This window comes from Artibeus jamaicensis, unplaced genomic scaffold (genome assembly GCF_021234435.1).
Source record: "Artibeus jamaicensis isolate MK-2021 breed Jamaican fruit bat unplaced genomic scaffold, CSHL_Jam_final scaffold_1964, whole genome shotgun sequence".
Classification (NCBI taxonomy): Eukaryota; Metazoa; Chordata; class Mammalia; order Chiroptera; family Phyllostomidae; genus Artibeus; species Artibeus jamaicensis.
In genome coordinates this window covers 50045123-50061724 of record NW_026522030.1, presented here as the reverse complement: position 1 = coordinate 50061724, position 16602 = coordinate 50045123, and the positions used below count along the sequence as shown (strand labels likewise).

General features: G+C 37.4%; 1 protein-coding gene across 1 annotated transcript in view; it reads right to left on the bottom strand.

Moving 5' to 3' along the window:
* Nucleotides 1-13891, bottom strand: part of LURAP1L (leucine rich adaptor protein 1 like) — a 46221-nt gene extending 32330 nt beyond the window's left edge. Inside the window, exon 1 of the mRNA XM_037131261.2 lies at nt 12889-13891. Within this exon, the coding sequence (XP_036987156.1) occupies nt 12889-13194 (306 nt within the window). The 5' untranslated portion in view covers nt 13195-13891. The remainder of the gene's footprint in view (nt 1-12888) is intronic.
* Between the last annotated feature and the right edge of the window lie 2711 nt (nt 13892-16602).

Genomic DNA, 16602 nt, shown 5'->3' with positions numbered 1-16602 from the left:
GAGTGGTTTAGCTCAGTGGATTGGGCACGGGCCTGTGAAGCAAAGGGTTGCTGGTTCAATTCCCAGTCAGGGCACATGCCTGGGTTGCAGGCCAGGTCCTCAGTAGGGGACACATGAGAGGCAACCACACATTGATGTTTCTCTCCCACACTTTCTCCTTCCCTTCCTCTCTCTAAAAATAAATAAATAAAATATTAAAAAAAAACAAAAACAAAATGTATCACCGATAACCCCACCATCCAATGATACCACTGTGAATATTATAGGATATTTTATCTCCAGCCACTTGCTCTAATCATATTATATCTACAGCTATTTTCTCTTTTCCATAAATAATTTTACAACATAATTTTAATAGCTAAACAAACTTATAGCATAACATATAAGGGACCTATCTAACATTATTAGCCATTTAGATTATTTCTATTTTTCAATCATGTATAATACCAAAGGAAAGACTATATTTTTTGTACAAATTCATCATTATTTCTTTAGGGTAAGCACATTTCTATATTTATCCTGAGGATTCCTGGCACCAGAATTGCTACGTGAAAGGGTATTTTTTTCTTTGTTAAATACGGTGTGAAGTTGATCTCTAAAGGTGCCTTAAACATACACCTTCTGCAGCAGATCAGCAGATCGCTCATTTCTCTCCACCCCTGCCGACACATGGCATTGCCCTCCTTTTCTCATTTTGCAAGAAAGGCAGGGAAGTCTTTTATTTTAGTCATGCACACATAATCCCAGGTGGAACTTATTGAGCTTTCAATGTATTTTATACTTGAGAGCTTTGGTATTAAGTTATAAATCCATCGCTTGCAGACACCCGTGCTAGAGCATTGTTTTCCCCATGCTGAATGACTCTAGACTTTGTCTTTTGATGAACAACTGGAATTGCCAGTTAATAAATACAATGCACAGAGATGTCTGAAAATGGAATATTCTGTTTTGCAAGCCAGTGAAGTATCCCATTACTGAAGAAGTTCAAGCAAAAAAAAAAAAGGATAAATAGCTGAGTAGGATACTCCTGGGTCTAGATGATCTCTATTCTTTCTTCTTCCCTGAAAGTTCTCTGATGCTATTTTCTGTTTCTAGAGATTATTGACTCTGTATGTTTGCCTCATCAGTTTTAATATTTTTATACAAAAGTAGTGATTCTCTCTGACTGCTGTGCTTTGTCAGTAATCTATCTAAAGTGGCAACAGTGTAAGTTGTGCTTTGGAGCAATATCAGTACAATCAACACCAGAGTGTTTGCTCATCTAGAAAATTAGCTGAAACCTGAGCTCCTGATAGTCTCAATTTGAAAATTATACATGCACGTACATCCACAAATGTATGTCTATAATTATAATTATAGCTAAAGTATGTAAGAAATTATAGGTGTGTTTTCATATGTTCAGAAAATTTCTAGAATACATAAAAATATTACTCTTAGTCATTGTCTGTAAGGAATGGAAATTGGGTAAAGGGATGTGGGGAACTTTTATTTTTCACTTAAATCCTTTAATATTGTTTGCATGTTTCAATAGCTGCATGTATCATTTTAATAATAATTTTAAGATTTTATGAAATTAAGAAAAAGCCTGAACACAAAGTCACATTCACACCAATGAAAAGCTAGTAGCAGCTATTTATAATTAAATTGTCAGCAAAGGATCTATAGGTCTCCTCATTGAGCAGCCTTAAAAGTCGGACTTTATCAACATGAGGAGTGACTTTTCTTCTTAATTTTGGTCTCAAGCTTTGATTGGTTGCCATCAAAACAACAAATCAATGTAGACAAGTTTAATGTTTTTTTTACAAAACAAAAACAAAAACAGGGAAACTGTTGGAATAATAAATTAACTAGTTGTAACAGACATATTTCACCATTTATGATATGGTCTTAAAATCTTTTTATGAGTATCATGAGGTCTGTATTACTATAGCAATAATTTTACCCTCTCCCCAAACTTATGGTATGTTGGAAACTTAAACCCTAATTTAAAATATAGAGAAAAAAATAAAATCCCATAATTTTAATTTCAAACAATCCTAATCCTTTCTGTTTATATAAAAAGAAACCATAGCATCCATGAAATATTTTTTAAAACTTAAAAATTATTCAAGAAAAGCAATGTGATGCTGGTAGTGGCGGGGGTGGGGAGATTCATGTGAATGTGGGGTGGCCCCTAGAACTTAGAAAATCTGAACTCAATCCTAAAACATCGGAGGATTGAGAACTCACCCCCAAAGACAGTCCAGTATGCCTGACTCTAATGGATGGGGTTAACATTTTGAAGAATAAGGTGTGCCAGTTAGAATATAGGCTTAATGGCAAAGGACATGCTGGCAGACCCAGCCAAGACAGTTAGTTATCTTGGGAGCTGCCCTGAAGCTGCCGAAAGACGAGCTGGGTTCAGTGGTGCCAGGACACAATCCAATTCCAGCTGACTCTCGCCCTGATTTCTGGCTTTGCCAGCTTCTGGCTTTCCATGACATGGGCCTTCAGAGAGAAGGCTTACTAGCAATGTAGTTGTCGTTTTATATATCACTTTCTTGTAATAATCATGTTGAAGGCTATTAGTTCTTTAATTGAAGAGTCAAAAGTTCTGATTACTTGTGATCTCTCAGAACAGAGCCTGTTTTTTTCATAACGAGCATTCCAAAGTCTGAACACTTCTAAGACTGTGAGTCATGAGGACTGAAGTTGCACTAAACTCTCCAGTGGCCATTCTGCCCTCTCCGTGTGGCGTGGGTCACCTTGTGCCACGTTAGCCTTTGGATCCAACTTTTAGGTGTTTTATTAACATTGTTATCACCTGGAAAAACTCAACGGTATATGAATAAGGAGAGGCACGTTTTAATGTGAAGACAGTTATTATTTCTTCAATGGAAGAATGAAATATTTGAAGTCAGAAATCTATAGATGGAATTTACTTTCTAAAAACTATTAAACATTTGTATAATAACCTATAATAGTAAGTGAAGTAATTGCCTTTTATTTTAATTAGTAACCCATTGAAGTTTATATAAGAGAAGTGACAAAATAAGATAAAAATTAACTAGATAAACATTTCTTAAGCTCTTTCAGAAATCTGTTTATATTACCTAACACCCCAAAGTGCGTACATCAGAAGTGGGTGAGGGGTGAGAATGAAATGACATACTATATAAAAATTGTTCATAGTAGTAATTGGCATTTTCTTATCATCCAATAAATGTCAGATAATATAAAATTTATTATGTAAAACAAAGAAATTGAAATCTTAATACATCAAAATTACATAAATATATATATATATCTATATCTACATCTACATATCTATCTTTCTATCTATCTACAGGCAAAGAAATAGAAAAAGACCAGAGAGAGAGGATTCACACCAGATTGTCAGCAGTGGTTTCCTTTGGGGTCTAGAGTATTACGGGGGGAGATACAGTACTGGGACTAGGTGAAGGGGAACTTTTGTTTTTCTTTTCACAATAGTCTGTATTTCTGGAGGTCTTATAATGAAAAAAACTATCTTAAATTTTTTTAAAAAGAAATAGTTTTTTAAAGAAATATCAAAAGATCCATTGGTAGATGTGTGTGAAACTGTTCATTCACAATAAATGAGCACATTTCATGGTACTTAGATGTAGAATGATTTCAGAGTAATTTGGACCTACCACATGGCCAGGCTCACAGTGGTTCTTGTTTGAATAAATGGCTGAGAAACCACTTACAGTGATTTAGTCAAGGTACTTAACTCCTGTAAGCCAGTTATCTCATCTATAAAATGAGCATAATTATAGCTACATATAAACATCCAGCACGTATCCCCTTTTTAGAAAGATAAATTATTAGGTTTTATTTTGAAGACTCAGACTCTGTGATTTTTGAAGTACAAGTTTGAACATATAATCTTTTTATCTTGTAAATTCTATAAACACAATTTACATTGAGCACAATTTGGACCAGTGTTTTAAGCACACATCTGGGAAGTCAGGCAATGGGTCAGCATTCCCAGTTTCTAATTCTTTCAGTGAGTGTTCTAAGATTCAAGCTTTATCCTGAACAGAATCTTTCAGGGAACTAAAATGGTACCAATGGTAAGCTTTAAATCTGTAAGTCATGAATGCATTTTAGCTCCACTACGAAACTGCGAGCTTTGAACTGGTCAAGGCAAAGAATTTATCACTAGCAGCTCTTATAAAGTCAAACTATTTATGAAAGTCTTGGTGATAGTGGCAAAAAAAAGAAAGGGCACAATTGCTGGGAACCAGGTGACTTCTGAATATGTTCATCCAAACCTTAAGTGTCCCTGAGACAGACACTTGACTTTAGTTCTTACTCCTCCTGGGAGAGCTTATGATTAACAAACATACAGTTCAAATTATTTGATATTTTGAAATTCTGGAAGAAGAACAGAGACACACATTTAATCCTGGGTGTCCACCCAAGCACAGCAGCACTCTCAAGCATGAAATGTAATACAACATTCATAGTTAAAAGCTCAGATTCTGACCTCAGTCTAGCTCATCACCTTACTATCTTAAACATTAACAATAAACCTCAATACTTTCTCTACAAGATAGTTGTGAGTATTATGTTTAGTTAACTCTACAGTTTCAATGACATAAAAATGTTTAATAAAATAAAACATAAAATGTTTAACAGAGTGCCTTGCACATAGAGAAATCTCATTATAAGTAACCAACTTGTAATGAGTACCAATCTCAATTCTTCAAACTGCCTGGGCGACTAGAAATTAGGTTCTTTAATCTATGCTATTATACTCTGCTTGCACTGAAGCTGAGGAAAGGCTCAGCATATTTTTTTGCTTTTATATAGAAATGTGGTCTCTATAGAAGATCAAATAACATGGTAGGTGCTATGATAATCAGTTTGATAGAAGAGGTGCCTATACTTTGATCAGTTGCAAACCACATTACCCATATAGGTAATGTGTAAGATCAACAGAACAGTCAAGAAATTGACCTAATAACTACTAACTGCCATCATCCTCACTGTCGAATGCCTATATAATAGCTAGTTTTCTTATATCGTTTCATTGAATTTTTACAGTGCCTTAATAGAGACACCTTTATCCCTGTGTGAACAAGAAAGTTGAGTTCCAGAATGGCTATAGAACTTGCTCAATTCCACATGCCGCTGAGTGAAAGAGCCCAGACTAGAGTGAGGGACACTGAGAGCTGGACAGGCCCTGCCCCTGGGAAGAAGGACTGAAAGTGTCCGCAGGGATAGGGTGTTGGGCCTTGATAGCTTGCTGAGCCCTGTTAGTGTCCTGACTTGCTCTGTCCGTGACTGGAATCCCAGCTTGTCTGATTCCACAGCCTGGGAAGTTTCCACCAAACCAGAGGCCCACCACTGGAGTAGTGAGTAAACATCCTTCAAAGAAGAACAAAAAATAATGTCCTTCAAAGAAACAAAAAAATCACAATTTCTCAGGGACCCCAAAAACTGCACACATAAATCCCAGTTTCTGAAGTAGCATCTTAAAAACTAAAATGTTAGTATGTGAAAATCTTTTAATTGTGAGTCATCATTATAAAATGGAAGGTAAAGTGTGTTTTTTATGTCATCACTGAAGAGAACATAATCAATGTTAAACTATGAATAAAACGTGGTCTCTCAAGGTCAGGGCAGTTAATTTGTATAACTTGAATAAAAATGGAAGGTACTTCATTCTTGTCAGAATATGTTCCTCATGTGGGTACCAGTCATTCAACATACATTCCTAGGGACAGGGCTGGGCTCGTCAGTTTTTGAAATGCCACTGTTTTCAAGTTATGTCTAAATCCTCTAAATTCTGTGCACGTAACATTACTATCTTTTTCTGCACTGCTCTCAATGTTGAGCCGCTGTGTAAGGAAAACGTGTTTCAACAAGATTGATTTATTAGATTAAGGAAGTATAATAATACTCTATGCACAAAATGACAGAAGAAACTACAGTTAGGAATCAGATTTCCTCATCTCCTTTATGTCTTTATCCCTAATATTAATCAAGACTTTAATTTGCATAGTTATTAGCACTTTGAGTTTCCTGTACAAGGCATGTCTGCTGTGAGAAATTTCCTGAGCTTCCTCTGTTAGTCTCAACATTCATGTCTGGTCTCCACTGTGGCATCACCACACCCACTGACGTATTTGTAATTTTTCTCTGGCCAAATTGCAATACCATTTTATCTTTCCAGCTATCTTGTGAACTCACTAAGGAGGGTTCCTTCTATTTAACAGCTTCTCAATTATATACCTAAGGGTTTTCCTTAAGTTTATGCCCAACTTAAAAATAACTAAATCTCATAGCCTACTTTGAAGTGTATCTGAAGCAACTGTGAAGTTCATTTAATGAAATTATCCATTTGTGAGGGAATCCAAAATTATTTTTCTTTTTATTATAAAATAAGTAAGCTATCTAACATGGGCAGACATATAAAAAAGACCAGTAAAAAAAGGTATTGATAACATTTTGATTTATGTTCCAGCATCACTTGATGTGTTCACATTTATGTGTTTTTGTGTCTAGTACTGGGTATTGCCTAGAAAACTTTATTAAAGCAAGAGCTGGTGCACTGGGTGAGGTATTTGATGCTTTAACAGTAGTAAAACATAAATAATTCATTTGAGATTGTTTATACCTTAGTAGTAGTTGCTATTTAAGTAATTGCCAAAAATATGGAAATCAAGATACAATGTTTTCAAATTAGTTTTTATAATGGCACTGCATTAATCATCCTGGCATAATGAAGAATTGACTAAAATCCAGAATATGGCATTAATGGGTAGAATGAACTTCATTAAAAACTACACTTTGATTTTGTAAATGGTAATTCACAGGCAAATGTGGAAGAGGGCATTAAACTCCTTCTAGTTCCAGGCTCCGATTCTTTAGTAATTGCCTTTATAAACTTATGTATTTCTAATTTCTCCCAGAATAAATGAATGAAAATCATTTTCACTCTCAAACTAGACGTATGACCTGGACATATGGAGATAGCTATAAAACCCTTTGAACACATTGTAAAAGTACAATATAAAATTTATCACTAAGAAGGAGAATGCAGGTTTTGACAGAGATTATTGATATTATTGGAAAAATATGTTGGATATTATAAGATATTCTAAAACTTAGAGTTAATACTATTTGATAAGTAATGCTTAAAGTCTTACTCTTAAAATTTTGCAAAAGAAGTCTTTGTGTAGACTGTGGGGTGAAAACTTCAACAAGACAGAACCTCTGATGACTGACTTCTTGAAGTATACATTTTGTTTTATATACCCAAGGTCTTGAGGCAAGCCTGGTAAATAGGAGGCACTCAATAAATACTTGCTTTTTACTGAATGAAGGTCTATCTGAAACAACCCCTGACATGCATCCTGAGAGATTCTTTTTGTTGGTCCCATAGTACATATTTATAGTACATATAAATAGTACATATTTGTTGGTCCCATAGTACATATAAATATGTACTATAAATAGTACATATTTATAAAATTATACTTACTTTGAAGGGAAATCATTGGGATGCATACGGGATTGGGTAAAAGCCACAGTGCATGGATTCAGAGAATATGATGTGATTCTGTTCACTAATTAGCTATGTGACCACATTTGTAAAACACCAAAGAAAATAATTCCTCTTCCCCAGTATTGCCTTAGGCTCCAGTGATATGACAGATACTAAAACTGTCTGTGAACTGAGAAGTAGTGAACTGAGAAGTACAAACTTTGTACAAGAGGTCTGAAATCTTCTTCCAAATACATTATACATTTCCTATGTGTACCTCTTTATTTGCTTATTGTCAAATTTCCATATCTCTAAGTTCAAAATAAAAGTACTTTACACACTGGGAGAATTTGCTCTTTCCCCAAAGCATCCTGACAGTTACCTTTAATTGGCCTATTGTACCAACTATATTCCTGAAAATATTCTTTTCCAACATTTTCCTTCCTACAGCCTTTATTAATAAGAGCTTTGACCTTAAAAAATTTGGCCTCAAAAAGCTTCTTTCCACCTCTTCAATTTCTTTCAAATTTCTTTCATTACATGTGCATTTCACAGACCTCTAAGTGCATGGATTATAACATTGACAGACAAGAGTTAAAGAAACTATTCATAAAAGCATGAAAGGAGATAAGAGAGACAATAATAAAGTCATGTGTATGTAAAAATCCATAAGTGCTGAGACTACTTTTTCAATTCTATGTTGAATTGTACCAATGGTATATGCATCCGTTCTAACAGAAAAAGAAAGAAGGCTGATTTCTGGAAGTACCTAGAAAGCCATGTGCATGGTTAAGGTGTTTCTTAGGAAGGAGATCTGACGGCAGGACCAAAGTCTGGTAACTCTAGGCTATCCACAAGAAAAATCTTTGAACAACTCAAAATAGTGAGCATACAATGTGGGGTCATGCATAATACCACTAGGGTTAACCCAGTGCTCATGGTAGAGGGTAGACAAGAGCATAAAATCATGATTAAGAGGTCACAGCTCAACTTTTTTACATCGAGACGCTAGCGAGAGATAAGAAGAACTGCATTTGTGTGGTGTTTATAACAAAACTGCCAAGTCTACATCAAAACAAATCTGTTGCTTTGCCGTTATACTGAAGCTGGGGTTTTCAGCACCCACAGAGTTATGTTAAGAGGAGGAGAAACTCTCTCATTGGCAAGTGAATGTCCCTGTTTTCCGTCCTTTTCTCTAGACTCTCATAGCCAATGTTATCATTTGCTCCGTGGAGATCTTCACTGATGTGCAAAGTTGAGCACAAAACATCTGTTCTGGCATGAATTTCCTAAGTGCATGGATACTGATGCTTCACATGGAAAATATATAGAATAGTCGATTTGGCAATCTGCCTCTGCCTTTACTGTTTCTATTTGCTTTTATAAATGTACTTATTAATATACCATAATCATTATATATAGCAAGATCTGGTTGGGGGAAGTAGATTTGTATTAACTCTGTGAGACATTTTCATTTAGCAAAATAGATATATCTAGAAAGTGCTGAAGGGGAACAGAATACGTGACCCCTATATATGCCACTTTGGAATGTAGATTATTTTGACCTGAAGAAAATCAAGATCCAGCAGGCTCAAGAAAAATTTTTACCTCTCTCTTAACAACCCAAAAGAATTTAGATAGGAGGCCTGGTTCAGAGAGAGCTATTCCAGACATAACTTTTATCCGAATGACATTTCTTCATAAGGTAGGCAAACACATAATCACAAAACATCTGCTCTTCTTACTGTCCTTTGAATTACCTCTCTCCCCTTTGAGGCCCTCAGTTCCTATTCTATTACTTTTCTTTTTATTTAATCTTCATTGTATTTTTTTTCCATTACACATTGGCCCCCTTAGACCTTCCACCCCTCAGCAATTACCACACTGTTGTCCATGTCCATGAGCCCCTCTCCATTGCTTTTCTCAACATGGCAAATAAGCTTCAACTGCCTAAATTGCCCACGTGTCTCACATTCTAATGGGGCTACCGTACGTATGAAATTAGATTTGTTTTTCTCCTGTTAATGTCTTATGTAGACTTAATTGTTAGGCTAGCTAAAGAACCAAAAAGAGCAGAAGGAAATTTTCCTCTTCAGTAGTGTCTTTAGTTGATAATAACCAGATTTTTTTTAACCCTACAGAGTTCTAGAACACACAAGTTGATATACTACAAATAATAAATGGCAAATGAGTGCAAGAAATTTGAGAGCCCTACATAAATAGGTGCCTTGCCTTTTTCATGTTGTATTTTCATCAACCAGTTACTTACCAGGTATAATAAATGCTTAATAAAAACGTATTGAATAACTAATATGTATAACCTATGTATCTGGCCAGTGAAACATAAAAAATCATTTACATTACATTGATGTATGACTATATATACACACACACATAAATATATTTTCATACACACATCTATATATTTTTGAAACATCTGGGCATTCCAAGTATGAAGAAAACCAATACTTGAGACATAAATACAATAGGCTGACTTCAAAGATCTTGAGAGAGGTTTTTTAAAAAATTTATTTTAATTGTTGTTCAAGTATAGTTTTCTATCTTTTACTCCCATCCCAGCTCACCCCTCTAGTGCTCCCCACCTCCCTCCCATTTCCATCCCCCTTAGTTGATGTCCATGTGTCCTCTATGTTTGTTCCTGTAAATCCTTCCCCTTTTCCCCTGAAATTCCCTCCCCTTTACCCTCTAGTTACTGTCAGCCTGTTCTCAATTTCAGTGCCTTTGGTTATCTTTTGCTTGTTTGTTTGATTTGTCGTTTAGGTTCCTGTTAAAGGTGAGATCATATGGTATTTGTCTTTCACCACCTGGCTTATTTCACTCAGCATAATGCTTTCCAGTTCCATCCATGCTGTTGCAATGGGTAGTAGCTCCTTTCTTTCTGCTGCATAGAATTCCATTGTGTATATGTACCACAGTTTTTGGATCCATTCATTTACTGATGGGCAGCTAGGTTGCTTCCAGCACTTCGCTATTGTAAATTGTGCTGCTATGAACATTGGGGTGCATAGGTTCTTTTGGATTGGTGTTTCAGGGTTCTTAGGATATAATCCTAGCAGTGGAATTGCTAGGTCAAAAGGCAAATCTATTTTTAGTTTTCTGAGAAAATTTCATACTGTTTTCCATAGTGGTTGTACCAGTCTGCAATCCTAACAACAGTGAACTAGGGTCCTCTTTTCTCCATAACCTCTCCAACACTTGTTGTTTGTTGCTTTATTTATGATGGTCATTCTGACTAGTGTAAAATGGCATCTCATTGTGGTTTTTAAAGGCCACTGTAATTAAAACAGCCTGGTACTGGCATAAAAAACAGGCACATGGACCAATGGAACAGAACAGAGAGCCAAGAAATCAATCAAGTCTCTATGATCGATTAATATTTGACAAAGGGGCAGCAACATAAAGTGGAGTAAAAATAGCCTCTTCAACAAATGGTATTGGGAGAACTGGACAGCTACGTGCAAAAAAATGAAACTCAAGCACCAACTTACACCATATACAAAAATAAATTCAAGGTGGATTAAAGATTTAAATATAAGTCATGACACCATTAAAGTCCTAGAGAAGAACACAGGCAGGAAAACCTCAGATATTTCACACAGCAACATTTTTAGTGATATGTCCCCTAGACCAAAGGACATAAAAGAAAGAATAAACAAATGGGATCTCATCAAAATAAAAGGCTTCTGCAGGGCTAAAGAAAGCAGTATTCAAATAAAAAGAGAACCAACTGTTTGGGAAAACATAATTGCCAATGATACCTCAGACAAGGTTTTAATCTCCAAAATATATAAAGAACTTACATGACTCTATTCTAAGAAGACAAGCAACCCAATTAAAAAAATGGGCAAAGGACTTGAACAGATACTTCTCAAAGGAGGACATACAGAGGATCCAGAGACACATGAAAAGATGCTCAATATCGCTAGCTCTCAAAGAGGTTTTTAGAGTAATATTCTAGCAGGAGTGTCCAGCCTTTTGGCTTCTCTGGGCCACACTGGAAGAAGAGTTGTCTTGGGCCACACATTAAATACACAAACACTAATGAAAACTGATGAGCAAAAAAAAAAGGTTTCAAGTAAACATGTTTTGGGTCAGGCACATTCATAGCCATCCTGGACTGCATGCGTCTGGCCTGTGGATTGGACACTCCTGCTAGAGATTTCCTGTGGATAGTGAAAGTTCATTTTCACTGTTCATTTTTCACATGGTGAAAATTCTTAACATAGGACATGATCTTGAAGACTGGATTTTTGCACTAATATGTTTGCCAATTACTTTATGCTGTGGAATTTATTCCCTCCTGAGTGTTCCAACTACAGAGAGGATGGAAACACCTCGTTACTGTTTTTTTAATGCAAAGCTCCAGTAGACAGCATCATTTATGTAGAAAATCCTTCACCTTTGAGAAGGCCCCTATTTCAACTTTCCTCCTCTCCTAGCTAGTAGAAAATACTTGTGTATTTGTAGTCATTTTCTTCAAAAGATTTAGGTAGGAATCATTCCCTCCCACCAGTTGACTGTACAAATAAACTGAAGTCAGCAGAGGAGAAGTGACTTGCATAAGAGCTTATGGAAAGTAAGTATCTTTATGTAAGCACATCCGGAGGATGTAATATTTTCTGACTCCTTATGAATCCCATCCTTCCCTTCTTAGGGTAATATTTGCAAACAGCACAGAAAACAATTGCAGAATGAGGGTTGAGTGGGAAGGGTAGGAAGTGGTAATTAGCACATCTCTGGGCCTGGGGATCACCTGCTCTCTTGGATCAAAGCAGCATAACAAGCTATTCATAAGAACATCAAGGAAGAGTGGGTCATTGTTTTTCCAGAACCAGCTGTGGAGAATCAGCTCAACAGTGGCCTTCGAACAGCTGCTGCACCAAAGGGCGGAGGCCATAGAGGTGGAAGAAAAGTGAGCAACGCAGCCTGCAGGCACCCCGCCGCCACCTTTCGGCAAACCAGGAAGTATTTTTGCATTAAGTGCAAGGCTTGCGCAACCTTTTCAACTGAAAGTGTGAATGGCTCACAGCAGCCCCCAGATGTATGTAGAAACTGCAAATCCTCTGGAGACTGGTGCCCAGGACTCCGCGGGCTAGCCTCCAAGTGGTGAGAGCCTGAGAGCGCCCAGTCCGCTCTATCAGAAAGTACACAGAACACAGCAGGCTCTGCTATCTTAGCGAACCGTGAAGGGACAAAGTCCGGGGTAAACAAGACTCTCCGCTGCCCCTGCATGCTCCTCTACCCCTGATTTCCCACGCTCCGGGCACCTTCACCTGGCAGCGTAAGCCACCCTCTCTCCCAGGCCCCATTATCCGATAGCTGCAGCAAGACCTGAGCTCGCACTCTCACCGCTGGCGCACCTCACTCACCATCTCTTTCCTGAGGAGGTGAAGCTTGGTTTCCAGCCTCTCCAGGGCGGTGGAGTGGCTACGTCTTCGTGGGGAGCTCGAGGTTGGGGAAGATGAAGAGGAGGACGACAAGGAGGGAGGGAAGCTGCTGCTGCTGCTACCGCTACTGCAGCCGCTGCCACTGCCGCTGCTCCCCCCGCAGGGGTCCCTGTCTTTTTCCAGGGGAACCAGCTCCTCCCCACGGAGCGAGCGCACTAGGCTCTCTGGTACTTTGCGTCCCAGCTTCAGCTCGATGTCTCTGAGGTCTGGCAGCACCCCGTCTTCCATGACTTTTCAAGAACTATGCTAATGGTAGTAAAACGTTGCGGATGTGAGGCAGCAGCGGCCTCCAAGTCTGCTGTGAGACCAGCAGACCACTCCTGCTGCACAAGTCTCTATCCTCGGCTGATCTAATGCGCCATCCACTCCATAACCGCCTTTGCTGTATCAGCCCTGCAGTCTGCACAGGACTCCGCAGGTCCCAGGCGCCGTTCCGGTGGCTGTAACTCCTCTGACTCTTACCAAGATTCTATTATAGAGACCAATTCATCTTCATCCTTTTTGGTCACTCCACTGCAAAGTTGAGTTAATTGGTATTGCAGAGGAGAGGGAGAATATGCAAGTACCACAAACCAAAAGAAAATAGAGGGAAATGAAGTCTGTTTTAGCTTTATGGGGGGAAAAATCACATTATAAAACTGTCCGTCACATCCCTGCGCCATTCACTGACTGCCCATCTGGTACCATGCGACACGATAATGATGTGGCCATACTCCAGCGTCGTTTCATTTTCCAGCCATAAATCTCCAAGCTTTCGAAGTATCGTTAGAAATAATCTCTGGTCTGGGATGGAGGAGGATGGTTGGGTGCATGGACGCACAAAAAGCAGATAGTTTAGCAGGCGCTTAACAGCTTTCTCCATGCGGCAGAAATACCCTTCTTGCCATTTAGGCTGTTTGATCCCAGTCGTTGTGTTCTGGCGAGTCTCGGAAACTTTAAACTCCGCTGGCAGGTGGACCAAACCAGGGCCAACCCCTGTACCGTATATCATAGGCAAGAAGAGCAACAAATTTCCCCACCCCCTGCTGCTAGTGGTAGTTTCGCAGTCCTATTTTAGTTGGGAGTTCCTAATACGTGTATTAGATTTTCAGTTTTCCTGGCGGAATTGCCTGGCACCTACAACAATGAACAAATATTAGAAGGAGATAAATGAGTTCAAGTGTAGTGTCATTCCTCACCCCAGCTCCCATATTCTTAAGACAAAAATCTAGCTTTCGAATCCTTTCCTAATAATTTTATACTAATAAAAAGTGACTAGCAAGAATGTGCAACCAAAATTAATGGTTTTACCAAGTGTAACACTGTGTTATTACAAGCAGAAATGAAGAATTAAATAGCCAGAGTAATGTATGTGACCATGGATGAAAGCAGTGGATTTAAAAAGGGGAACTGGTTGAAATATTTTACTTTAATTTTGGAGGGAAAATATCAAGTGTAAGTAGTTAAAAACTTCTCTTTGATAATTTATCTATATTTTTCAGCCAGTTAAAAGCATGTAATCTATCGATGTGAGATACTACTTCTACCAAGTGAGTTATTATGAACTATAATGGATTATAGGTTTTGATTCAACATTGAATTTGTGGTAATAATCTTTAAGTAGAGGATACTATTTTCCACAAAGTAAACCCTAATTTGGGGGGTTCCATTGGAATATTTTGAAATATGTTCTCTCTGTTTCTGGAACAAATAAATATTTGTGTTCTTGGTCCTTCCAACCCTCCATTCCCAGAGACATCACTCAGGTTTTTTAAACATTTGTATGTTCATAGGCAGACATACCTCAAAAGCTTGTTTTTAGCATAACCTCATCTATGAAGTCTAAGGATAGAAAACAGGCCTTCTCAATGAAGTATTTCATGTTGGGGAGAAAGTTGAAGTTTTCTTGTCAACATATAAAATATTTGTATGGTTTTTCTCACTCAAAAAAGAAAGAAAGAAAATTATTGTAAATTAAGTGGCCCATTTTAAAGTTGGAACAATCATTTATGAAATCAAAGAGAGCAAGACTGAGTCTCAACTAACTGATAAAACTGCATGCTTTTTACTTGGAAAACTACAGCTCAGTGGGTAAGAATTGCATTGTTGCACATAATTATGGAAGGCTTGCATCTCAGTCAAGGAGGGCTTTTTTTGTTTGTTTGTTTTTTAATTATAAAACCCTTACAAATTTCAGCATAGAGCTAGCTGAGAAGAGTAGCTTAGCTTACAAATGCAATATGTACCTTGAACTTCAGCAATAAAACCTTTATTTTCAAATTATGATCAATCTCATCTGCAAAAAAGGAATATGTCCTTTACTGTGAGTCACAGATGGTGAAATTAGTATTTGATACTGATGATAACTCAAAATAGAAAACTTTTTTTTTTGCTTTTTAAATGTCTGCAAACTTCTCCAAAATTAAAAATATGATCTATATTGAAAGTAATACTTTGTGCCAGTGCAATATAAAACAAATGTTCAGACTCTTAAAATTTCTCAATTTAATGCTTTATGACATTTTAGTTTAAAATGGAGATATTTTGAGTGCTGAAATGCTAATTTCAAAAACATGTTGGAATCACAAAACTCTTATCAGGCCTCTAATAGATTGTGTTAACTCTGTTATTACTGCTTTATGTGGTCTGATCTCTGGACATGCCTTATCCAAAATGTTAAAAAATAAGGATCTTTTTACCTTCAGGTCTTGAGAGCATTTTTTGTTTCCTTTTAAGATTCTTCTATGATTTAAAAAAATGTGTGAGAGGTTTAACCCACTGCTGTTAGCCTGGTATGTTAATTCCACACATCTTGACTTGGGGCATGACTTGACAACAGCTTGGTCCAGGGTGGCGAATTAGGATGGGAGGGAGAGAGGTCATCCATGAGATGAAGCATGTGCAGAGAGAAAACTGAGAAAGAAATGAGGAAAAGCCCTCACAGCAACCATTTTATATATATATATATATATATATATATATACACACACACACACACACACATATATATATATGTATATATTTAGACTCAGACTACCTTACATATGCTTCATTTTCTGACCACCTAATGTATAAACTGGGTTTACCTTTTTTTTTTCTATTTAGACTAAGGAATCTAGGAATAAGTATTATTAAACTATGGAGAACTTTAAGAAACTTGAGTGTCTTTCCCAGTTGCCCTGTGTTTATAGAGAAGAAAGGGGAGATTCTTATTTATCATTTATTTAAAAATAGCTATGGCTAATTTAATAAGAACATTGTTGGACTCAGATGATAGGTTTTAAAAGAATATCTCGGTCCCCCAAACAGAGGGATGTGGCCCATGCTTCACACCTTCCACACTTAAGACACTTCCGGATGTGAAAGTTAGAGCAAAGGTAGACTCAGCAAGACTTTGTGTAATGTGAGCAGAGCCACTCCTTAATCTGCTGGCACTGTGGTTAAAAGAAAATAGACCTGCCATCTTCTCTCAGCCACAGAGTGAAAGTTTGCAGAATTTCCAGCTCTTGCTGGCACCAGGTTCAAGGACTAGGGCACATTCTCTAACCTGAGACTCCATTGCCCACAGTGCAGGATAATATCAGGCAGCTTACAGCCTCAAATTACTGTTAAGAATTTTGAGAAGTAACTATTTATGGGTATCAGCTTTTTTAGATC